At 46.6% G+C, this 25,705-nt stretch overlaps 2 protein-coding genes across 3 annotated transcripts in view; one reads left to right on the top strand and one right to left on the bottom strand.

Moving 5' to 3' along the window:
• The window catches only part of INPP5A (inositol polyphosphate-5-phosphatase A), a 241,060-nt gene extending 229,391 nt beyond the window's left edge, over window positions 1-11,669 (top strand). The window contains exons 13-16 of one of the 2 annotated variants that reach the window (XM_082764473.1): window positions 5,329-5,440; window positions 9,858-9,926; window positions 11,272-11,359; window positions 11,454-11,591. In XM_082764473.1, the coding sequence (XP_082620599.1) occupies window positions 5,329-5,440; window positions 9,858-9,926; window positions 11,272-11,352 (262 nt within the window). In that variant the 3' untranslated portion in view covers window positions 11,353-11,359; window positions 11,454-11,591. Of the gene's footprint in view, window positions 1-5,328; window positions 5,441-9,857; window positions 9,927-11,271; window positions 11,360-11,453 lie in introns of both variants that reach the window. The other variant, XM_082764474.1, reaches the window with a different exon arrangement.
• Window positions 11,670-15,462: 3,793 nt separating this feature from the next.
• On the bottom strand, window positions 15,463-18,329 carry NKX6-2 (NK6 homeobox 2). The gene is made up of 3 exons (XM_082765384.1): window positions 17,522-18,329; window positions 17,024-17,196; window positions 15,463-16,298 (listed from the first exon to the last, which is right to left on the bottom strand). Exons 1-3 carry the CDS (start codon window positions 17,934-17,936, stop codon window positions 16,050-16,052), a joined length of 837 nt encoding a protein of 278 aa, XP_082621510.1. The 5' UTR covers window positions 17,937-18,329; the 3' UTR covers window positions 15,463-16,049.
• Between the last annotated feature and the right edge of the window lie 7,376 nt (window positions 18,330-25,705).

Here is a 25,705-nt window from a genome sequence, read left to right as displayed (position 1 = left end):
ACATTTTGTGTCAGAAACAATTCAGTGATATAAAACGTGGGGATAACTAATAGATAAGAACAAGTGGACTTTGAATAGCAGGTATTTCCCAGCCCCTGAAACATGATAAAGTTTTCCTAAATATCTGCATATAAATCTTGACATAGCATGCATAAATTTTCAGAATGACCATTTTTTGTACTAAAATAATACAAAGTAGTTTACTTTTTCCCCATTGTTTCCTAGTGGATGATGTCACACTTTCTACAACACTACCAGAAATGTCTTTACCGTAGAAGACAGAATGCCTAAAGTAGCACCAAAATGTGTTATCAGAAGCAGGGCATACTCACTGTGTTTGCTATGTGCAAAAATGAGCTAGAAAGCAGAGTTGCATGTGACAGACAGCTTTGAAAGGTAGTAACACTCCAAAGTGAGTTAATTGTTTCCTGTTAGAAAGTACACTTCACCCATCTCAGTAAAACATATTATCCCTTCTTGCACAAGAGAAGAGTTCATTAGGAGCATTTTTCCTGACCGGAAATGACAGTTAAGGAGACATATTTATACATAGTTTTGTTGGCTTGTGTTTTAAGTTAAGACACTGTTGACAGGATGGTTTATGATGTCAGAAGACTTTTCACCCTGCAGTAAGTATTTTTGTAAAGGTGTCCAATCATCTTTGACATTACCTGACAACAGCAGAAGTGAAGGAATATTACTGACGCTCTTAATGTTTTATTTTCATCAAACAGGTGCCAAGTAGCTCTCATCCTTATTAATTGTAATACCAGTAGTTCATTTGACAGCCTGTTCCTAATTAAGTTAGTTTATGAATCCTTGAAGTGTTCAGTTAAATTTTGACAACGTATAGCATTATATCAATGATGATGCTCTCATTAGTGCTTTTGGGGAGTTTTATTCAGAAAATCCACCTGGCAATAATAATTCTGGTTAAATAAAATAAGTTTAACTGAAATGAAAGTTTGTGAAAGAAGGTGGAAAAGCAGCTAGAAGTAGTATTTTGAGAAAAAAATAAAAATCCTGAACAACTGGAGATAAATTGAGCAAACCACTTGCATGGATGCTCCAGCTCTAGAACTGCCTGTCTATCCATCATCCAGAGGCATGTGCAGTCAAAGGATATTTTGCATAACTTCTGTATGCAAAGAGAACAGTAGACTATTTTTGCTATTAGTTCTTCAACTAACTGATTAAGGTCCTCAATTTCAACTTTACAACTGTTTTAAACAGGAGAGAAAAGTTGTTCCACATGTAATTCTTCCTTTCTCCATTTCTATTTTTAAATATATATGTTATAATATATGCAAAAAGTGACTATACTGAATGTTCAAGTTACAAAGCATGTCCAGTCTTAAATTATTTATAGTGCACACATATTAGCATTGTATCTATTTATCATTTATATTTCAATGGTACCCAGAGGCCTTTATCTGTTACGCTGTCATTTTTACATGAACATTCACTATTCGTTGTCAATATCACAGTTTTCTATATATAGAACAAGATAGGTGGTGATTGAGGCAGAATGCTACAGAAATGAAGAAAAAAAAAAAACATTCTTTTGTGTCTAGTCATGGGACTTAGAGAGATGGTTCTCCCTTTTTCTCCCTTTTTGTCACAGTCACAACTTTGATGGTCAAGAATGATAACACCCAAACCTCCCATGACACTTACCCATTAGGAGATTAATACTAGAATTTTTAACTTTTGATTATTTGTTATAGAATCCTTAAAAATGTTTTTATCAAACCTATATAATTCTCTACACAATTCATAGATCAGAAAAACTGTTAAATTATTAAATGAGTTTTTAATTAAGAACTGTAAGCTTCTTACTTGCTTGGAATGTGTGTGTTAAAAGGGGCTGGAGATACCAGGGAAAAAAAAAAAAAAAAAAAAGAAGCTGTGTGAGTGCACTTGGGCCCACAACCTAGGTTTAATGTATTTTGGAAGATGTCTATTAAAAGAGTAGCTCTGTTTTTTGCATGCACGCAAACTTAAATTCAGGGTAGCCTTTGAAATAAATTATTTATGCTTTATTTTAAAGAAGCTGTTGAGAAGTAGGGTTGAAAGAAAGGAAAAGAGGATATGAAGTGTGAAGCCTAAAGAAAACAATTAGTTAATAGTCAAATAGAACTGTGTATTAGCACAATTATATCTTGGTTAGCCCACTGACATTGGAAGTATTGCCCAGTTTCTTGAGTACCATCTTGAGTCTATCATACGTGGGCAGTTGTTATATGGGAAGAAGCAAAATGAGTTTTGTGCCTTTATTTCCTGGTTTTGCTGACATACAAGCACTACTACTAATTATCTTATTAGGCGCTCTGCATGCAGCTTTCATGGTTGTGGGCCCAATCTTGCCAACTTCATGATACTTGTCTTTGCAGGGAGTGAAAGGAGCACACCCAAAGGCGGCATTCTTGGGACAAATTTTGTGTACAGGACTTAAATGAATGCCATTGTGTGTAGCAGCTTTGAGGTTTGGGACATTTTTGTGTGATAGTATTTTGCAACATCTTTCTGTTATAGCAACACGAGAATCATTAGCCTGGCTTCCTGAAATGGTTGTGCGTCTGTCTGTCTCCTCCTTTGATTGCTCCTATTGACTTGTTTTAAATCACAACAGCTGGTGGGAAAGTATCTGAATTAGCTGACATCATATAAGACGCCAGAGTATCCATAGAGGAGAAAACCTTTGTAAATGCTCCAACTAAGTAAAAAGCTTTAGAGTTCACAAAAAGAAGATTGAATTCAGGAAGCAGTCATACTATTTTAATTCCACTATTCATTTAACTACAAAACAGGATGATAGAGACATTCACTGACACGTATGTTATTTGAAGTTCTATTCTGAGATACTATACAATCGGCAATACATTTCATGAAAATTTATTCAGTTGCAGTCTTATTCCAGAACCCTCTCAGAGTTTTATTTGCTTTATTTGAAAATAAATAAATAAATAAACTATCTCAGGTAAATAGCACATAATAAACTAAGCTGCCCTGTCCACAAAACATGCTAGGTTGCAAAAAAAGAATCCCTCCTGGCAATTCCCAGAGTCATAATCAGCTATGGTCAGTTTTTGAGCCAACCTACAAAAGCAGCCTGCTTATTCCAAAGCATATGTGACCTGTCTACAGCATGACAGAGGAAAGCAAAGAATTTTCCCTTCTTCTTGGGGGGTATATTTAGTTAATATTTTTTATTATATCTCTGTCAGCATTTCACTGGGAATGAGACTGGCACAAGGCAAAGATACGGTGATGGTGAGGGAGAACCTTTAGTCAGTGGAGTGCATCAAGACAGAATGCTTCCACACTTGAAGGAAGCGCAGAAGCCTGAGGGAAGAATGCCAGCTTATAAAAAGTATATCTAGCCCCACTCTAGCATATTAAACTATTACCTACAGACCATTTTGTCTGGATAACTTTTGCAGCATTTCGTTTCATCTCTGTCCCCAGACATCAGAATGTTTATTTGTCAAATATATTTGTAAACTACCATAACTTCACTGGGCAATCAGCACTAAAGACCTTGAAAAACTGTCAGAAGTTTTCACCCTGTGAAAACATTAAGATCAATAAAACAAATTGATAAATAGCATTTTACAGAATATAGGCTCTTGGATGAAATGCTCTGACATAGCAGTAACAGATCATTCTACATACAGAGCATCATACTTTAAAAGCCATATAGCTAATGCTGTAAAAGGAAGGATTATATGAAATGGGATTGATTCTTACACCTTATGTCATAAAAAGTAGCTTCTGTTGTACGGGGTTCTTCAGTAACTAAAAAGAGGTTACCGGAAAAAGTCAACCCTTAAATTGCAGACAAAGAGCTACTACCAATAGTATTACATCATCAGAATATCTCACAGACACTCAGAAATAAGCTGTACTTCTGTATGTCAGTGAAGCAGCAAATTGAATTCTCATAATATGTTTTGAAAATGAGTCTTGTTAGGTTTGATGAGGTGGAAAAGGTACTGAGATCACTGGTTTGTTCCAATACATTCAGTACGCTTTTCTTGGATGTTTGCCATGGCTAATCTTTTTAATGGCACTGTAGCTTGTAAACCCATTTGGTAGAAAGCAATACATCTCAGTTTCAGAGTATCACACCAAGTAGGGTGGTAAATAAGTTTCTCTTCAAGCATGCAAGCCCTTTTGTTACAATACCAGAAATTCTATTTCAATGCACATATCTTGAAAACCTCCATATTTCCTTTATGAATTCAACCATGAGAAAAAAAATATACATATATCCTTACTTTAAGTACACACACACATATATGTAGATAAGTTGCACTAGCTAATGTTCTTGTTTAACTGCATTTATTTGGAGAAACTTCAATTAGTTTAGGTCCAGTATTCAAGAAACTGAGCTTTTCACAACCCCTTTGACTTCCCTAAAGAGTTAATTTTTAGGCTGTTCTGTTGGTTAAAAATAAACACTTTTTTGCATTTTAAAGCAAAGACAGTGTGCACTGAGGAACATTTGCACTCCTATTGCACATCTGCAATCCTATTGCACTTTTTTATTGATCTCACAGCAGAACTACTATTTTATCAGTTTCTGTTCCAAAGTTTGTTACAAAACAATTAAATTTTTGTTAACACAGTTTCATATAAAGTTACAGGCTGTAAATATATATATAAATGGCTATATTGATTTTGCTTCCTCCATCTCATTTTCCTTATACTACATAGCTAATTCCTTGGCTCTTAAAAAATCTCCTGAAAAGCCTGCTTTCTTGTCATATCTTCCTTTCTGTCATCCTTAGAGAATCCATACAGGTGGGTTTTGTGTACAGCTGCAGAGGTCCCAGTACTCTGAACTCTGTTTTCTGTTAAATTATCCCTGAATAGCTCTCCCTGAAAGAATCATGCAACGAAATCCCATGAGATGAACATGTTTCCGGAGTTTCCTATTGCATCTTCTGCCTATTCATTTTTCATGGTCATATCCAATAGCCTACTCAATACTTGAGTTGCTGTTGAACTGATTTTCATTCTTTCACATCAATAAACAGTTTGCTGTCTTAGACACTCACACATGCAAAAGTGCAATATAGGAGGTAAGACTTTTGAAACTGTCTTGGCATGTTAGCCTAAAGTAGGACTGTAGATAGGAGAAATGGAGATAGAGCATGAGAAAGAAAGAGGGAGAAGGATAAGAGAAATGTAAGTAAGTATGAGAGGTATTCAAAAGAAATGTTTTTTGCCAATTAAAATTTTAATTTAATGTTTTCATTTGTGGCGAAGGTTTCAGGATGCTTTGCAAAAAGTTTCTGACTTGTGATTGTGATTTGTTTGCAGTTATCCATATAGTGAGGACTCCAGCCAGGGAAAGCAGTACATGAATACGAGATGTCCAGCCTGGTGCGACAGAATCTTGATGTCCCACTCAGCCAAGGAGCTCATTCTGAAAGTAAGTATGGGCCTGCAGCCTCTCTGCTTCCCTTGCATTGCATTTATCTTCAACAAGGTTAGGAAGTTCTGATATATTTCTGCTTTCTCTGAATTTTCAGTCGACTACAGCACACACTCACTAAGCTGGAGAGGGCATACCATGGCAATATTAAGCGGTTATGTCTCCAGTGCCTTTTATCTGAGAATGTGGATTTATCCCAGTTAACCTTTTGACAGAAAAGCATGAGCATTCCCTTCCAACCCCTACAATTCTGTGATTCTGTGATTCACAAACTTCTCATTTGGTATCTGAGCTGTCAACACTGACTGCCCATTGGCTCTCCTGTGCTCTCTCTGTACTTGTCAGGGCTGTACTTGTCAGTGCCCTCCTGTGGTGTTTGTGAACCACACTGGGAAACTGTGCCCAGTTTAAAAAAGAATAAAAATAAATATGTAACCTTCATCATTCCACCAATCGAGTCCCCTATACAGTAACTTAAGTAACAGTACTGCCATTACTAAGGATTCAGCAGAGAGGCAGGCGAAAGCAGCTAGGAGTGGCTGCTGACTAAGGAGTCATGCTATTGAAAGAAAAATCTATGAAGCAACAGCTTGAGGTCCCTGAGTTACAGGCATGGTAGATTTAGGTTCCCTCTGTTGTTAATGGTCAGAACCGCATTTCCCGAGAATATGTCAGGTCCTAGATAGGCCAAATCTCCTATCACTGTCCACTGAATGAAGACAGAGCCTACAGCAGGTGGGCTCCTAACTTTGGTACACCAATTAAGTTGCTAAATTTAGACATTCCATGAGAGTTTTAAAAATACTGTTTTGCAGCATTTTTAGAACATACAGTTCTTCTTGGGTTTTAAGTGCTTTGAGGTAAGTTAAGCTTGGTAATGCTCTATCCAAGGTTAAATGAGCTAATTATAGTTCAGGAGCCTTCCAGTTTTCCTTTTGTCTCCTATTCTCTCTCCTTTTTACTTTATTCTGCTCTCCCACTTTCCTTAGAAACACTGAACTGGATCAGCCAGTTACATATGCCAACTTACACTGTTTCTGTTTCTTCCTGTGTGCTTGGTTATGGCAACTGTAGACCTGTCCTGTTATGTTGGCTAAGACCAAGAACACAACAGGAAAACAATGTATGATATGAGGAGATCTCACCCAAGCCTTTCTGCTCTAAGCTAAACCTTTCCTGCTTGCTAGCAGTGGCCGTGATTGCCCTGCAAGAATGTATGTGCTATGACTTTTCAGCACTGTTACACTGAGGTTACCTTGCTGAACAGATTGACTGTTGCATAACAGACTTAGAGACCCCAAATTGCCCAAAGTCATGTGTCTGTCTGTATTTTCCTGTATCACTACTAAAATTTAATGGGAAGTAATCTTTGTATATAAATCCATATTCTACAGTTTCATGGTTGTTGGTTTTGGTTGTGTTTTTTTTTTGTGTGTTGTTTTGTTTTCAGTTTAAAGTAATGAAACCCTTGAAACTTGATTTCCTGAAGTTTATAACCTCATTCTCTCTCATCAGGGTTTTTTATCTCATGATTAGACTGTTTGCTTTGCATTATATAACTCACTGAAAGGCTGAGAACATTTTTTTCATAGCTACTCAAATTTCAGTCCAACATACTTCTTTACACAATTTAATGTATAATTATCTGCATGATATCTTGAAGTTTCACTCAAACTTTTAGACCATAGCTGTATTACAGTATTTAATGAAAAGCCATTGTGAAGTGAAGAGGAATATAAGCTTTATGGTAAGAACAGTAATGTCAAAATCAATGTTATTCTATCTTCTTGCACAGAAATACCATGAGAAAAAGTGAGGCTTTACCCAAAATATTACAGATAGTACTTGGCGCCCATGGAATTCCTGAAGAACAAAGGATTAAAACCATGGAAAGAGTGGCCAATGAGGGAAGATTTTTTTTTTTAGGCTATGAATAAGGAGATAGAAGTGTACACAAAGGCTCGAAGAGTGTAAACAGTACAGAGGGAAAGGAATTCTTTCAGATTATCTGGGGGGTATAACTTGGATATAATGGGAGAAAATTAAACAAAGGAAAACAAAGGTAGAGCATTAAAGAAATTTGTAACTGTGAGGTCAGTTAGCCCACTTCTTAGTCTCAATGAAACAGAAGCCCAGTCAGTTGGTTGATTCAAAGCTTACATTTAAAAAATGCATATAATTTTGTCTCTGCAGTTTTGCATTTGCAAATTATGGGCATGCAGTTTGGGACATCTCCAAAAATGTACATGAAAAATTACAGACATAGATGAAGCCAAACTGGCATGGTTGTTTAACTTGGTGAGTTTATACCAATGAAGGAGATAGCTTACCCAGCTCAAAAATAAACTAATTTGGGCACATAAGGTTTATTGAAAAGATTCAGTAGGAATGATAGAGGGAAGGGGAAAATGTTATTAACTAGTTTTCTTGGCTTTACACATCAAACAGCATTTGCCTTGCCACTCAGAATTTTTTCATTGCAGAGCCTTAAGCACTGAAGCTTTTAAAAGGATCTGCTACTGCTAAGAAACTAAAAGCAAATTTTAATTAACAGATTGCAATATACCAAATTCTTAAAATTTAAAAGTAAATCAATTTTTAAAGATCTTTTTTGTCTAATTAGCTATTGGAAATGCTTATGCAGGCAATTATTTTGCTATATTAATTCTCATAGGCAAATGAAAAAAATATTTTTTGTTTTAGCAAATCAATATTTTATTTTAAATAAAAATTGTAGTAAGTCTGCATTTTAATCTTATGTAAAGAAAGGATAGTATCCACAAATTGCCACACTGTACGGTGTGTTCAGCTACACAGTAGGCATTACAGATTGTACAGACATGGGGCTGTAAACAGCTTTCATGCAACATCATCTATCATGCTATGGTCGGTTACCTCACCATCATGTTATTTTATGCCTCCTGAGCCCTAAAACACCAAAGGTTGCCCACTGCTAGGGAGTTGCGTTGATGCCTGATAGCATGAAGTAATGAATGCTCAGCCAAGTGTATATTGTTTCTGCTTGTGCACCACTGTAATTTGTTTATCTGTCTAAAGATTATGCAGTTGAAAATCCACAATTTTATGCTGCCTTTGTAAATTATCAAGTCGCTTTTGATGAATGTATCCCCACTTCCGATGCTAGTGGCATTATGATCTTGAAATATTGGAAAGTGCTCATGCATACAATGCAGAAGGTTATGTTTTTATATTTTTGGCAGACAACCATGCTATAAAGTAAATCTGACCTTAAGCTTCCTTACTGCATTAAAGATAATTCAGTTTTAACTTTATAGTCCTAAATGCTACTGTTTATATAAAGTTATTGCCCAGTCAAACTTGACTGATTACAGATGAGAAAGTCTTGACTGTTTCATACAAAATAAATTAGTATTGCCAACTAGTTTAAAGCACATCTACAATTGTATTAGAAACTTGAGAGTGTGCAGGTTGCAGATTTAATTAGCTTATAGAAATTGTTTAGCATAGTAAGAAATTGTTGAGTATGGCAATGTGTTTGTATTTATTCCTGAAGTATTGTGTTAGAGAAACAAAACATTCTGAAAATTCCTTTTTTTTTTTTTTTTTTTTTTTTTTTGCAAATGGCAGAAAGGCTTTATTGTTATTTCATTATTCATAAAACTACAAAAGCTAAAGTCATTGTATAAGGATAAAGTTCAACGCAGAACAAAATGAAAGCAGTTCACAATGGAGACTAGAGGAATGTCATATTTCATTTACTGCTGATTTTCTTAAAATTACTTAATGCTTTTTTCTGATGGAGGAACATAGCTCATAGAAACGATAAAAGATTATATTAATAAACTACATCATTAATTCGTACGTCTTAACATTTAAAAACAATTGTAATCCACATTGCCTCATAAGAGTGTTTTATTTCTTCATACATTTAATCCAAAGTACAACATGTATCCTACCTAATTCTATAAAAATTGTGTGTTGTTCTTTAAAAAGGAATGGTGCCAATTGCTGTATTTCAACATTCAAACAGCAAAAGGTTTGAACGCAAACATAAATTAATGATTAATTTAATCTATCCAAATGTTAGTCACTAAAATTTCTTAATGTCCTAGAAGCCAGGAGTAGGTTTAGTGATTTCATGAGCTAATTTATGTGGAAAAATAGCACAAGTTACTGCAAGCAGTATTGGACATAAAGATTCATTCTGTTCTGTCCTCCTCTGGAGAAGCCAAGCAAAGATGTATTCCTGCGTTAATATCACCTGTTCTATGATTCTGTCGCCTGATTCTATGATACTGTGAATAGCCTCTCATTCAGAAACTGCTATGAACTATTTGTATAAGTCATTTCCTTATGTCATTCTGTTTCTGTAATCTGGAGTAGTTGAACTAATTGGTTTTTTGTTTGTTTGTTTGTCTTTCTTTAAAACTAGTCAGAAAATGATGAGAAGATAGTAATATATGACCACATTGGGCCAAATGTCTGTATGGGGGATCACAAGGTAACTAAATTAAACTTTTTAGCATTGTGTATAATGTATCTCTTTCATTAGGAAGGAGAATGTATGCACTAGTCTTTTTTAATTTTATATTTAATTCAATTATTTGTCTTTCATATTTTTGATTTAAAGCTTGGAAAGTGTTTTAAATTTCAATTCAACTGAAATCAGCAAATGGAGTAGATACTCGTATCTTGAAATAAATTAAAGAACACGATGTTGTGCACTTGAAGAAAAATATGGTAAACACAAAATCAGTAGGAACTAATGTATGTGCACTTACACACACCTATTATTCCTGTAAAACATTTTTTTCATTGTGTTATAAAAATAGCTTCCAAAACATAATTTTGATTAATTTGGTGCCTAGCTGATTATTGAAAACATAACATATTGGCAGATCCATATTTAAGCATTATGTGAGAAAAATAATATTGAATTATGTAATAAATACCAGTTGCTAAAGCAAAGAAAAAGACAAGAATTTGCAGACAATTTTCTCTGCTGAAGATACCAGATGAAAAGCCAAGGTAGAAATACAGCAAAACTGTATTGCTTTGTTTGAAAAATCTGATCAAAGAGTAGGGGGTAACCTCTGAAGGGGTTAGAAACTTCTGAAAGTTTTGCAGAATTTTATGATGGAGGACCTGTATAAAAACAACTAGAAACTTGCACAGCTTACAAGTTTTTGCATGCAACAATGATGATGTATCAATCCTAGAGACAGTGTTCAGGCTCTTGAATGATAATTCCATGATGGGTAAAGACTAAATCCATTTATGTATGCATACATACACATAAATCTAAATCCACAAATGTATCATTATATTTACTTCTATTGGCCAGTGTTCTTGTGAGACAGAGTACTGACTTTCTAAGAAAGAATGCATTTAAGATATTTAGTCCAGTATCATGCAAGTCAGATTTTAAAATTCAGAGATTTACTAACTTCTACAGTAAAACAAAAAGTTCAGCATGTCAGCAGCTTGCAACAGCCAATTCAGAAATAATAGTTTTTGTTTATTTTGTCACCAGTGTACTTCATATGTTTTTTTTTTTTTAGCATGGTGCTTTCAGTTGAGCTAAATCTGTGGTACATGAGAGTTGTGTGGAGAACCTCTACCCGCAGAAATCAGTGGGAAATTTCCCCTTAGATTTCAATGGGAGAAGAGATCCACAAGGAGCTGCTGAAGTTCTTGTGTGCATTTTGTAGTTAGGTTAATCCATGAAATCATTGCGTCATTTTGTTTCCAGTCGTAGAGGAATTTCTGTTGTGTTTATTACTGATTGTAAAAAAAATGTTTGCATTTCAAATGTATAACTTATATTTTTCCCTAACTTGCTGCAGCCTGTGTTCCTGTCCTTTCGAATAGCTGCTGGGGCAGGTAAACCTATTGCAAATGTGCACAAGTGTTGTGTCGTGCAGTGATGTGGTGGTAAATATCATTTTTTTTCCTTTACGTTTATATTTTCTACATCATTTCCCCTGTGTTTATTTTTCTTTTTAAAAAAATGCCAATTCTGCAACAGGAAAAAGATGCCTACGAAATGAGAAGATTTTCCGTGAAACTACACTGTAGCAAGGAGGGGAAGGAATGAGCAGTATACTGAAATACATAATCGTAACAACTGTATCGATAAATCCAGTCCTGAGTGCCACATTTTTAGACTGCTGATCGTACACTATGCTTCAGCATCTGGACTCTGTTTGAGAAAAGCCTCACATACCTCACTGTCTTGTATGTTCATGTGACATCAAGTAGAAATGTGGAATTATTTTTTATATATATGTCACAATTCTGTTGCCAAAACTCTAAATAGACAGCAGAGATGTTATGTATTTTAGATTTCACAACCTTCAACTTTTAATAAGTGTTTGTCAATGTGGAAAAGCTATTTCAGCATATTATAAACTTTTAAAGGTGTCATGCCTAACATTATATATCTTTACCACTTTGGGGTTTTGTACATTGGATTGTATAGATAGAGATATCGATGGTTTTAAATGGTATTTTCATTGTCAACCAAGGATTTTGGTTTGTGTTTTAGTTTTAGTATTTTGTTTTTTCATTTTTATATTTTTTCTTGTTATTTACTATACTGCCATGTTACATGGTTTTTGAATCACACAGCAGCTGCTTTCTATACATACATATATATGTGTGTGTATATATATGTATGTATGTGTATATATACACAGATATATAAATAATTTATAAACCTGACCAAAACTTATGCTAAATATACTTTCCAATATGAATGCTTGAGAGTGCCATATCAGCAGTTAGTGTTGGAGTCTTAGCAGGTTTAGTTAAGTGTACATCAACAACCAACATTTATATAATAATATATAGCAGTGCCATCCTGGATACAGATATATAGCTTACTATATAGCACATATATTAGCAGTTTCACTTTGTTACTCCTATAATCCCTTCTTTCTATGTAATATTAAGAATTGAATGTGAAGTTCTTAGCTAGGTTTGGGTGTAACTTTCCAGAATTTTGTAAACTGTTTTTGTCTGTCTTTTGTTACTGTTTTATGGTGCCAAGTATTCTATATTAAAACATAACAACATGGGAGAAGAAAATAATAGTCTGCTTCAGGTAGCAACTGTATTGGGCACGGACTGTATCCATACAGTGTTAAAGAAAAAAAAAAAAAAAAAAAAAAAGACTGTAAATTTTCCTGGTTAGTAGCTCAGTGCAGCCTACGATATAATCTTGTTTCTCCCACCACTAAATACAACATTAAAAGGTGATTAGGGAGTCTGTTGATGAAACACAAATGTATGTTTTATTGATTTAATTTAGAACACTACAGAGTTCATGGACTGCGTGATGGCATTAGATTGATGCTTGATTTTGGTATAAATCACTACCATTGAAAATGATTTGATGTCTGCTTGCAGAATGTTTTCTCAACAGTACAATCTGGGTTTGTATTAAGTACTGTTGCCCAAAGGATGTCTGCAGCTCTGTATTGTTATTGTGCCATGTTGCATTATAACCACACAGTAATTCTATTTAAGCAAACTCAACTCATGGTAACTTTGAAGGCCTTTAGAAATGAGTACTCTGGTTCTCAAGCAATAAAACTGATCATGGTGAATGTGATTGTGTCTGTCCCGTTAATTTGAGCATTGGGGATTACACAGAAATTATTAAATTGTCAGATTCCTTAATAATGAATTACCTTTTAATCTCCTGCCAATTAAAAGGGGCATTTTTTGAGTGAAAACACACATAATAGAATGTGCTAGTAGTGTTAATCAAAACACAATAAAAACTGAGAAAAAGGCATTTAGGAGTCAGTATCAGAGTAAGTGTTAACATACAGAGAGTAATACAATTTTATGAGCTATTGATGAGATGCCAGTCCCCAGTAGTTCAATAAATATGCCACCATAAACTCCTTCATGATTATCTCTGGTTTTAGGGGAGAAAAAAAAATAATAAAAAAATAAAATAAAATACTGCCTTTTCAAACTCAGGCTGAAGCTTCATTTATAGATAAATTCACCGGAGCTATAAACTGCAAGACCATGAAGAGTCCTACCCCATCTAGAGGAGTTAGTTACACAGGTGACTTGTCAAGGTAATTTGTTGAGTTGAAAGTCTCAAATTTAATTTATAAAATGCAACTTTAGCATAGATAGATAGATAGATAGATAGATAAAGGCGTTATCTCGTGAAGGTGCGAGGCTCACACGGCGGTTAGGGCTTCGGAAACGCTCCCATTTGCAGGACACTACAAAGGCCAGTAAATAAGAGTTCCGCCACCGAGACGTATCGGGTTTCCGTCCGGTAACCCATCCGCAAAGCCTCTCTCCTCGGCGCGCCCGCATCGCCCCGTGGCACCGCCGGTGACCGCGGTGCGGGGCCCGTCCCCTCGGGGCAGCCCCTCGGCTGCGCGGCGGAGCCGCCCTCTCCTGCGGGAAGGTGCTCTGCACCGGGCAGAGATTTCGAGCTCCTCGGGGCACGCTTCTTTTTAAGAAATACGGAAAGGAGCGGGGGTGAATAATCCCGACTTTCAAGTGTGGGATTTTGTTGTAGTTTTGGTTTGTTTTAAACTGTCATTTTCCCTTAGGAGCCATGGAACCGGCTCCGGTTCTTCGCTGCGATTCCAGCGTCGTGGCTCAGTGTGTTCAAAGCCGAAGCGAAGATTAATTTATAAATTTGATTTACTCCGTTGGTAGACGTGGTGCAAGTTGAGCGATGTCTCGCCAAGCCCCTGCTTTCAGTGAGTAAGAATTTGCGGGACCCCCCTGCCCGGCGCAGCCCTGCAGCAGGGGACGCCCCGACGGAGGGGTCGGCTCGGCTCAGCGGGCGGGGCGCGGCCGCGCCGTTCGCCGAGCGGGGCCGCAGCGGGCGCCGGTCCCGTGCCTCCGCCGGGCCCCGCGGCGCCCTCCCCCGGCCCAGCCGCAGCTGCGCGGGGCGCGGGCGGACTCCCCGCCGGCAAACCCCGGCACGGCCGCTGCGCGCCCGGGGCCGTCCCCGCGGGCCTCGAGCGCTGCGCCCCCGCACGCCGGGGCGGCCCGGGGCTGGCGGCGCGGAGCAGGGCCCGGCCTCCGTGCGGGGAGCGGGGGGGGGGCCGGGCCGGGCCGGGCCGCGGCAGGCGGCTGCAGGCGGCGCGGGACGGCCGAGCCCCGCTGGAGCCGAGGCGCTCCGGTGGCGGCGGGATTGCTTCCCTCCCCCCCCGCTGCCGGGCAGGGCGCCCCGCGGTTCAGGCTGCGAGGCAGGGGCTCGGACGCAGGAAGAACGCCCGGTCCTCGGAGAAAACAAACAAACAAAAAAAAAAAGTAGCAAAGCCGAGGCAGCCGGACGGTCAGGCTTCACCCACCAGGCCTCCAATACGCCCGCAAGGAGACCCGCGGAGCCCCGGCAGCGCGAGGCTCCCCGCGGGCCGCTCTTTGCCGGCCCCGGGCGGTGCCGTGCGGCCGCTGTCCCGGCGGGCCCGAGCCGCCTTCCCGGGAGCTCGGCGGGCCGCTGCGGGGAGGGCGCTTGCAGCCTCCGCCGCCGAGCTCGGGGTTTGCCTTCGGGGTTCCTGCGGCTGCCACTGTCCGCACAGCGCAGCGGGTGGTACCCGAGCCCCTGCCCCCCCCATCCCCCGCGGCAGAGCCCGTAGCGCCCCGCCGGTGCTCACCGGACCCCTTTCTTGCCAGGAGCTGGCTGGACCCCGGCCCGCGGGCGCACCCCCCGAGCCGCGCAGCCGCTGCCGGTCCCGGTCTGGGGGCAGCGGAGCGCGGCACAAGTCGCGAGTGTCTGTGCGGTTCCGAGCCCCGCTCCCCCCGGAGCCGACGCCCTCGCCCGCAACCGGCTCCTGGGGCCGCCCGGCCCTACCCGAGGACCCCACCGCGGCGAGCAGGGCCGTCCGGTGCAAACGAAGGCCCTGGAGCAGCAAGGGGGAAGGCAGGGAGAAGCCCCTGCCCCGCGGCCACTCGCGGGGGGGAGAGGCTCAGCCCCGGGCGGCCGGAGCAACGGTCAGAGCAGGGGAAAGGCGCTAAAGGCGAAGCTTGTTAAATAATTTATTGATTTATACAAAGTCTTTCCAACCCGTGTGGAGACAATATTATTTGAATCCGATTTAAAATCAAGTATCTATTTTTACTCTCACGCTTTTTTGGGGTTGTTTTCTCTTATGGTATTATTAAGCATAAAATCCAGAGGCAGGAGAAATCAAACCGCCAAAAACAGAGTAGAGGGAGGGAGTGAAAGAAAACATCTGTTTTTATACTAGAAAGATACGTCACAAAATCTGAAGTTTACTATATACAAAGTGACTGAGCGTGGATTTGGCTATCCATACAAAACAGTAACAAAATCTGATTGTTAGGAGCAGGAATACGGCAACAAGGCTGAAAGAAAGGCAAGGGGTGGGGGCAAACCTTAAAGGAGCACAAAACGAAACCCAAGAAGTTGGAAAGATTCCTCTGAAATTTACATCGATGAGAAGGAAAATAATTTCATAACTTATTCTGTAAAAAATATATACATTTCACATACATCTTAGGCTGTACAACACACCACTTTAAACATCCAGGTACAATTGGTCTCCGTCGCAGTGCCTACCGTGGCGGCTCACCTGGCCGCAGGCGCCCAGAGCAGCTGTCAGTGCCCGCGCCCTCACAAGGTGTCCGAGCTGGTGCTGCAGGGGCTGACGAGGGAGAGGTTCGTGGATTTGTGCTTTTTCAATAGCCTCGTGATTTTTTCATCGTCTGAGTTGGGGTCCAGGGGCTTGTTGTATTCGTCATCGTCCTCATTGTCCGAGCTCTCCTTCAGCTTCTCCGTCTCGGAGTCGTGCTTCTTCTTGGCCGAGGCCATCTCCGCCGCATGCCGCTTCCGCCACTTGGTCCGTCTGTTCTGGAACCAGACCTGGACCGACACGGGAGCCGCTCAGCCCCGCCGCCGCCGGCCCGCCCGACAGCAGCCCCGGGCCCGCCGCCCACGGCCGCCCCTTCCCGGTACCGGGACCGCGCGCAGGGAAACGCGCGGGAGCAGGGCCGCGGCCGCCCCGGGCCGGGGGACACCGCGCAGAAGCGGCGGGGCAGCAGCGGGAGGGGGCTCGCAGGGACACGCGTGGGTCACCCCTCGGCTCTCCCGGACCTGCCGCCAGCCTGAGCTGGGCGACCGTAGCACGGTGGCTTCACGGAACGAGCAGCCGCTGAGAACCAAACAGGGCGGCCAGGAAAAGGAGCGCGGCACCTGAAGTCTTTCCTAAAAAATTGAGTGGCTATACAAAGAGTTGTGCCAGTCACTGGACAGGGTTTCTGTGGGAACCTGACCTATTGAAACCAACTACCTGCGTGGGGCTTTTGTTTTTTCGGCTGCGTACGTATATTTCCTGAAATCGTTTTCAGCACAAAGAGCCCTAATCATAAAAATAAAGTTATGTAGAAATTGGCCTACAGTTTATCCAATATCTAGATGTCGTAGCTTAAATTAAAAGCGACTTCAAAAAAATCCCGTACGGCCCTTCGGCTTTGAATGTTCGCCGACAATCAGCGCAGAGAACAGCGGCAGCGCTGCCTCGGCGGCGAGAGGTGGCGGCCGGGGAAGGCCCGTGCCCGGCCGGGACCCCGCACCCCGCGGGAACCTACCTTCACTTGGCTCTCGGTCATCCCTAGGGAATAGGCGAGGCGGGCTCTCTCCGGTCCTGCCAAGTACTTCGTCTGTTCAAAGGTTTTCTCCAAAGCAAAAATCTGCTGCCCAGAGAAAGTCGGTCGCGAGTGTTTCTTCTTGCCGTCCTTGTCCAAAACCATCCCCGTCTGAGCTGAAACCGGAGGAGAAACAGCTCTGTCAGAGACGGGGCTTGCGCTCGACGCGAGCTCGGAGCGAGGTCTGCGCCCGGCGCTAAACGGGGCCGGGCTGCAGCGGGGCTGCCCCAGCTCGCCGCCGCCGCAGCCGCTCGGACGCCGCTGGCTCCAGAGCGGGGTCCGGTCCGGGGACGGCTCCGGCCCTCTCGGGGTCCGCCTTCGAGGCGCCAAGGCCTCCGCCGGGCCGTTCACCCCGTCTGCAGGGCCGCGCCGCCCGCCCCGGGCCCGCCGGCCGGGAAGGCTCAGCGGGCCGCGCACCCCGCTGGCACCGGCCGCACTTACCGGGACAGGCGAGCCGGGGGTCTCTCCAGGGAGAGCCCTGCACCACTCCCGGCCAGAAAATGGGCGGCCGCCCCGGCAGCTCCGCCAGCGGCTTCGGGTACCGGGAGACGGCCGCGGGGTTGAAGTACATCCCCGCCGAGGCCGCCAGTCCGTTGATGCGGGGCAGCCCGCCCAGGAGGTTGCTGGCCGTGCCCACCGGCCGCCCCAGGATGTCGCTTATTCCGTGCGGCGTCCCCAAGGGGAGCTGCGTGTTGAGTCCGCCCAGGGCCGGCGCCTTGAAGCCGGAGGGGTTCTGCAGGGTGTAGGGGAAGAGGGAGGTCTTCATCTCGGCCATGTTGTGCAGCGCGGCCAGCGGCGTGCTGCTGAGGACGAACGCGCTCTGGCGATTAGCATCCATCTGCCCCACCGCTAACATTTGCGGTCATCAGCGAGCGCGGGCCCTTCTCCAGGCGAGGCGGCAGCCACCCGAACTCGGCCCCGCCGGGAGCGCCGGCCGCGGGCGGGTCGCCCTCTTCTCCGCTCGCGGGTCGGCAGCGGCAGCCGGCGGCAAAGTTTGCTCAGAGCAGGAGAGCCTCGGCGCTGCTCCGCCCGCCCCCGCGCCTCGGCGCCGTGCACCGCCAACGTCCCGGCCGGAGCGCGGAGCGGCGCGCGGCCAGACGGCACCGCGGGGAGGCAAGGAGCCCCGGGAGAACGGTCCCGCGCCGCCGGGGCGGCCCCCGCAGGCTGCGGCTCCCGCGCGGGATCCAGCGGGAGAGGGGCCCGGCGGTGCGCGCCCTGCGGCTGGGCTGGGCTCCGCTCCGCGCCTCGCCCGCGCGTCCCGGCGGCGGCAGCACCGGGGACGCTCCGCGCCGCGCCCCGGGGCGCAGATAACCGCGCGGGCACCTGCGAGCAGCGCGCCCATTGGGCGGCCGCCGCCCCGCGCCGCCGCCGCGGCCCAATCGGCGGGCGGCGAGCGCCCCCACCCCGACACGTCACCGCCGGGCCGGGCGGCCCCCGGGCGCCGTGGGGGCGCGCGGCACCGCACGTGGCCGCGCCGCCGCCGACGGGACCCCGGAGCCCGGCGCGGCCGCCTCCGCCGCGCCCGCCCCCGCCCCGCGGCTCGCTCGCCGTTTCCGCTGCCCCGGGCTCCGCCGCACGGCGCGGCCGTGCTCTGGGAGGGCGGCGGCACCGTCCCGCCCGCCCCGTCGGGCCCTTGCCGCCGGCGGGTCCCGCCTCTGAGCGCGGCGCGGCCCCGGGAGGCCGGCCCGCGGCGGCGGGGCCGGGAGCGCGGCCGGGAGTGCGGGAGGAGCGCGGCTGCTCGCACCCGATGTCTTTGGGCGGGTAGCGAGCGAGCTGTGTCTGCCGTTGCGCCTCGGCTGCCGCCTCCCAGTTAGAGTCGATCCCTTAAAGCGTGCCTGTAAAAAGTGACCGCCCGTCCCGGGACCGTGCCGCTCCGGCTTGTTACCCGTCTTAAAACGCGCTGGCGCCTGAGAGGTCTTCCTTCGGGACGTGACGGACAGGTTCACCGCCTCGCCTTTAGCGGGAAAAAATGGCCCTCACATCACTGCGGCACGAAGCTCGTTTGCGCAAATAAAATTGTCACGGGTATTCCTCCCGACCGAAAATGTTCTCACTTGTCAAGACAAGAAGAATTCCGATTTGAGACTTTCATAGAAAATATTTCCGGAAACGGGACTCGTAGCGCGTTCTTTGCCTCACAAATGCCTTCTCCTGTGTTTTTGATGCATTGTTAATCAAGAAAAATACTAACCATAGGAAGTGGGGAATTAAAATTTTTCAAAGTGTTCACAAAGTAAGCATGAATCGAATGGTTACTGAAAGGCGTGGTCATACGGATCTAATTATGCCTTTCGTCGGAACCCTTTGCAAGTGCATACGGTTTTGTTTAATCTGAAACAACAGCCCTCGTGTCAAAGCTTGGGAAGCGATACTGGGGCTCGATCAACGATCTTTATTTTCAGTCGCTGAAGTTAGAAATGATGCAAGTGTCCGTCTTCTTACGCGCATCCTCGTAAAAGCTTAACGTCTGAATGTGAGATTAAAATCGACGCTGCCCTAAAAGAGGCTTAATAAAACGCTTCATTGTTTTTTCCTCTTTCTGTTGTAAATAACACCAACAGAGAAAGCCGTAAGGGGTGCGTCGGGCTCTCCGCTTCCAGCCCTGTGAGCTCTCTGCCCGTGTGCGCGGGGCAGGAGGTGCCGGGTGCCACCCGCGCTCCCCCGGCACGCGGAGCTGCGGGAAGGCGCCGGGCGCGCCGCGGGCTGCCTCGGTCTCCGGCTCGGCGCGCTCCCCGTCTGCACAGCGCCGGTTTTCTGCCGCGGCGGCCCGAGCTCTGCCCCCGGCCCGCTGCCCCGATCGCGGAGCTCGGGGCGGTGCCACGCCAGCCGCGCCCGCTGCGCGCCCTCCCGCGGAGCGTGGCGCACCGCCCGCGGCTCTCCCGCCCCTGCACGCCGGCTCTTCGGCACGGACGCTTTCATCTCGGCTGACCGGAGGCGAGCCGGGCCCGTCGGCTAGCGCGTACCCTTTGCCCGGGCAGAAAACAGCCATGCCCGCGGAGCAGCCTCCCCGGCGGGACGCCGTTGCCTTGCACCGCACCGGTGAGCAGGGTAAGAGCGCGGCCACCACCGGCCCTGGTCCCGAGGCGCCGCTCCGCAGCGGGGCCGCGGCAGGGGAGGGACGGGACGGGACGGGACGGGACGGGACGGGACGGGAGGGGCCGCGCTGCCGCCTTCTCGCTGCGAGGCGGCGGCAGGGAGCGCCCGCTCCCCGGGGACACGGGAGAGTGTCCGTGTCCGTGTGCACCCCCCGCCTCCCGCGGACGCTTTCTGGCTCCGGCGCCGCACGCACACCCGTCGCAGCCCGCTGTCCCGGAGCCGCTCGAGCCCTCCTCCCGCTGCCGTCCTCTGGGTTACTTCGGGACTCCACTGTGAGTAGCCCCCTCCAGCATCCTCGTGCTTGGGCTAAAGCAGTGTTCTGAGGCCGCCCGATAATTTATGCAATCAGTGACCGTTGTTAGGCATTAAATGTGCATTTTTCCCTGTGCATTGGCTTTACTGCAATCTAATACCCCATTTTTTCCAGGTGGAAATAAACGTTTTTTGTTTTGTTTTGTTTTGTTTTTGGTTGGTTGCTTGGTTTGGTTTTATCTCTGCAGACTCCGCGGCGCGATAAAAAAAAAAAAATGCTTTTGTGTCTTTTCCCATGGCTTTTCGATGACTGGGCACCGAAGGAGCCCGCCCGCTGCCCTCCGCGGGAACCACGAGCGGGCCTTGCCCGTACAGCCCCGGCCCCCGGCCACCGGGCAGCACCTCCGGGACCACCGTCCCCCCCGGTTCCATCCTCTCGGCCGCACTGGCTCCTCCGGCAGGGGCACCCCGGCTGCACACCGCTGTCCCAGGGGCTGCCGCGGTGATCCGCGTCCAAGCGCTCCGTAGGTTTCGGCGAGAGCCCCGCAGAGGCCGTGCCGCTCGGGGCTGCTGGCGGCTGCGCCGGGCACCCCGGGGCCCCGGCCCCCCGCGGGCTGCCCGCTCCCCTCTCCGCGCCCGGCCCGGTGCCCACGGGCGCTGCCCTCGCCCCGGTGGCCCTGGTAAGCTGAGCTCGGGCTCCGCCGCCGGAGGAACGAGGCCGTCCCCGGGAGCCCGCTGCCAAGCCCGGTGCCAGAGCGGCGAGGGCTCCCCGCCGCCGGTACTGGCGGGCGCCAGGACCCGCCGAGCCCGCTACCTGCGGTCGCAGGCGTTTTGGCGGAGCAGGTACTGGTCTGAGACGTTTCTGACTACACGCAAATTGCACTGCTGATAAGGCCCCCTAGCTGGGTCAGTCTGGGAGCGCTAACGCCCGCTGCGGTGCGCTGATACCCGCACGTTTGTTTTCAGAAGAGGTCGCTTCCCGGAGGTTAATTCCAGTGCAGGAACGCAGGCGCGGGCGCAGCGACCGCGGGCACCGCCGGGCCACCTCGCCGGGCCGCTCCCGCAGCCGAGCGGCGCCGCCACCCCGCGCTCGCCGCCTTCTGCCCGCCGGCCCGGGCACGGCGCACGCGGAGCGCGGGGACACCGGCCTCCGGCGGAGCGCCCCGCCGCCCCCGCCGCGCTGCCGGCCCGGACCCCGCCGCGCGCTCCCGGCGCCCCCTGGCGGCTCGCGGGGCCGGTGCGCGGCGCGGACTCCCGGAGCCCAGGACCCCCGGACCGGGGGCGGGACCCGCGGCGGCGCGGCGCGGGGCAGCGCTGGGGCTCCCGGCTCGGACGCCTGCAGAGCGCCCTGCGAGCCGCCCCGCTCGCGCAACACGGCGGCGGGAAAACAGGGAGCGCCGTTTCCTCGAGGGGCTGCTGACGGCGACATGCTTTTATCGGGCGATTCCTGATAATAAAGACCGCATCTTATGAGCCTAAGTGGAATCGTTCCGTAGTGGAACTGTTTTGCCCCTGTTTTGAGTGCCATTATATTCAGCATGTAATCTTATCAAATGCTACAGGACAGACAAGTTCTGTTTAACCCATCTGTACTTCTTTTTGTTATGCACATGGACAAATCACCTTTTCTTGTAGCTTCTGTGCAGCTGAAAATGTCTGAGAGGGCGCGTACTACCACAAATAAGAATAATGTGTTTACATTTATTGGATGTAAATGCATGTGCTCTCTGTCTTACTTTATGGTCAATAAAGAAGTCACGTGCAGTGCACGAGAGCATCCCTCACTCTGTTGCATGTTCTTCCAAAGTGCAGATGTAAATGTCCGTGTCAAAACAGAGTGATCAGGAAAGGGGGAATTCAGGGCAGATCTCCCCACAGACTTCCTTTGATGAATTATTCTGTTTGTTGTGGCAGAAGTGGGAGTGAGGATATGTAAGTGAGGGAGAAAGGGTATTTCTGCATAAAGCTACTTAGAGCGTTGAAGGGAGAGAACAGGGAACAGGAAAGTCCACACTGAGGTCCTGTAATCACACTGTATCTCTGCATTCCTCACACTGTGGATGCTGTTGCTTTGCAGCATGCCTATAAAAAGTCCCTAGTGTTTAAAAATGAGAGGTGTTGGGCTAGTAATGGAGCCACCTGAAAACAAAGTCATTTTAGACTAGATGATCTCTGTTGTAGCATTTTCACAGGATGATATATGCTCTGGGACAGGATATATTTAATATTTTTCATAATGATCCCTGGCACAAAAAAGTAGGAATATGATAATGGTGCAGAGTCCTCATCAGTATAGAGTAGCGCACAAGAGAAACGGGATGACCTTGAAAACAGCATAGCAGAAATGTGTAGAAACATAAAAATGAAAAAAGAAGTTAGTGTCTTACAGTACAGTAGTACTTCTACTAAGAAGTTTTACGCTAACAGCCTCTTCTAACAGTCTCTTGCATTTTAATTTTCTTTTTCCCCTTCCTATTTTATTTAATCATGTATACTGTCCAGTCCACTCTTCCTCCTTTGGAGAGGCACCACAGAGCCCAGAATAGCAGAGGAGCAGAGAGTAGCTGTGGAGAAGACCAGCCCTTCACACAGTACATCTGCAAGTGGAAATGCTCTGCCTGCTTGAGTATCTGAGGTCTTTCAGCGCATTCAGTGTTAAGTTGTAAGTGCCCAGTATTATTTATTTATTTATTTTTTCTTTGAACAATTCAGGGCTATGTCTGGTGCTAGGGCTGCATGTAGATGTAAGGCAGAGTGCCCCAGACATGGGTCATACATTGACATTGTTAGCTTTATAATGAAGTCCGAAGAAGAGGGAAGAGCACACAGCAGAAAGCACTGATTGAATCCCATGGCTGGGAGGAAAACTTCCCTGTTTCCTATGCTTCTCTGATGCAGTCAAGTATCTTTATCCTTTCAAGGACTTATACTGAAAATTGAATCTACTGGTAGAGCAAACTTGATGAAGACCAAAATGCACAGTAGAGAAATGCTGTTGGTCCTTGCGTACCACAGAGATAGAAAACACACAGAAATGTCATCCAAGCAGTAAATTTATAGATACTAGGCTTTGCCATTAAAGGAGGAACACTTGGAAGAGGAAACAAAGATTTTATTTTTCTTTTTGTGATGGCTGGCTGAATCATTCTGTTTATACACATAATAATGGAGGCCAGTAACAGAGTACCCCAGTGGTCAATATCAGGTCCCATCTTCATTAGCAATCTGGAAGATGGGGTAGAGTGCACCCCCAGTAAATTTGCAGCCAACATGAAAATGGGGGGGGGGGGGGGGAAGTGCCTGACTCACCAGAAGGCCACAGAGCCATCCAGAGGAACAGTGGCACAGGTTGTCCAGAGAGGTTGTGGAGTCTCCTCCTTGGAGATGTCCAAAAGCTGCCTGGACATGGTACTGGGCAACATATTCTAGGCATCTTTACTAGCGCAGTGGTTTGGACCAGCTGACCTCCAGACATCCCTTCCAAACTCAACTGTTCTGTGATTCTGTGAAAAATGTCTAAGAAATAACAAACCTTTCCAGGATTGTGTGAATATTAATTCTCAAAGGATTTGGAAAGAAAAAACAGCAAAAACGTGTCCTCGCTCAAGCACTTGTGGTTTAGCTGCTTAGTTTTTGTTTGTTTGTTTGTTTTGTTTTGTTTTTGCTTGCAATCTGTCATTATCAACAAAGCAGTACTAAGTATTTCTTTTTAACATCTATGTCATAGGCTCTATTTCCATTGCATGCTTATGCTATGCTCGTAATTATACCCCTAAATATCTATATTATGTTACAAGGTTTTATAAATAAAGCAAATGAAGAACTCATTTATATTTTGACTTCAACTTGTTGTAACACTTAGTTATTCTTGTAAAGTTGGAAGGAAGCTTTGCCTATATCTTGTATTGTTCTCCTTAATGATAAATCCTTACAGAATCTTAGTGTCAAAAGCTACTTATCCTCACTGCAGTTTAAGCATGAAATTCCTAGCTGGAAACTTTGTAGCCTTGCATCCTGTCCTTCATCAGTGATACCTGAGAGTTAATTGTTGTGCGTTAAGAAACTCATTTACAAGCTGGCCTGCAATTGAGGGATACAGTTCCCTATTCAGAGAATTTGATATCTGATTTTGTGACTTGTGTCACAAAACTGAAAAAAACAATCTGTAATGAAGGTTTTATGTTTTGTTACCACCCTTTTAGACTGTTACAGAACTAGAAAACACCTTTGAGTTACAGTGAGACTATTGCTAGTGTTGCAACCATGGTTGTGATGGGCCCCAGCAGCCCCTTCCCTGATCAGCCACATCTGGGATGCCCCAGCATCCTCTGCCCGTGGCCAGAGCCCTATTTAAGTTTAGCCCCAGAAAGGTGCTATTGTTTGCTGCATGTTCTGTAGGACTGATGGGAACACAGCTTGCATTGCAACTGCCCTTGGGTCCCAGTGCCAATCCCATCTTCCCTGACAGACAGTTGTGCAAGGCTGAGAGACAGCAAAGGTCTAAGTTATGCCAAAGAGCTTGCTATCGCAGTAGGTGTCGTGGTTCCGCTTGAGTGAGCAGCCGAGCTCCACCACAGCCGCTCTCTCACTCCCCCTCCTCAAAGAGGAATGGGGAGAAAATATGTGAAAAGGGCTCAAGGGTTGAGACAAGGATGAGAAAATCACTCTAATTATTGTAATGGGCAAAACAGACTCGGCATAAGGAGATAGTAAGATTTATTGCCTATTACTAACAAGCGAGAGAAGTGAGAAAACAAAGGAAGAAAAAAAAACCAAAAGCACCTTCCCCCCCAACCACCTTCTTCCACCTCCTCCCCCCGAGCGGCGCAGGGGAACGGGGGAATGGGGGTTATGGTCAGTCTACAGCGCTTCTTCTCTGCCGCTCCTTCTCGGTCACTCTTGTCCCCTGTGCTGTGGGGTCCCACCCACGGGTTACAGTCCTTGATGAACTGATCCAGTGTGGGCTTCCCACAGGCAGCAGCTCTTTCAGAACTGCTCCAGATATGGGTCCATACCACGGGGCCCATCCCTCAGGAGAAAACTGCTCCAACCTGGCTCCCCCACAGGCAGCAGCTCCTACCAGGTCACCTGCTCCTGCGTGGGCTCCTCTCCACGGGCTACAGGTCCGGCCCGGAATCTGCTCTGGCAGGGGTCTTCCACAGGCGACAGCCTCCGTCGGTGCAGGGCCACCTGCTCCACCGTGGTCTCCTCCACGGGCTGCAGCGTGGAACCCTGCTCCACTGTGGTACTCCATGGGCTGCAGGGGGACATCCTGCT

This window comes from Aythya marila (genome assembly GCF_965140915.1).
Source record: "Aythya marila genome assembly, chromosome: 7".
Lineage (NCBI taxonomy): Eukaryota > Metazoa > Chordata > Aves > Anseriformes > Anatidae > Aythya > Aythya marila.
Note: the sequence above shows the minus strand (reverse complement) of the source record. Positions and strands in the feature narration are given on the sequence as shown.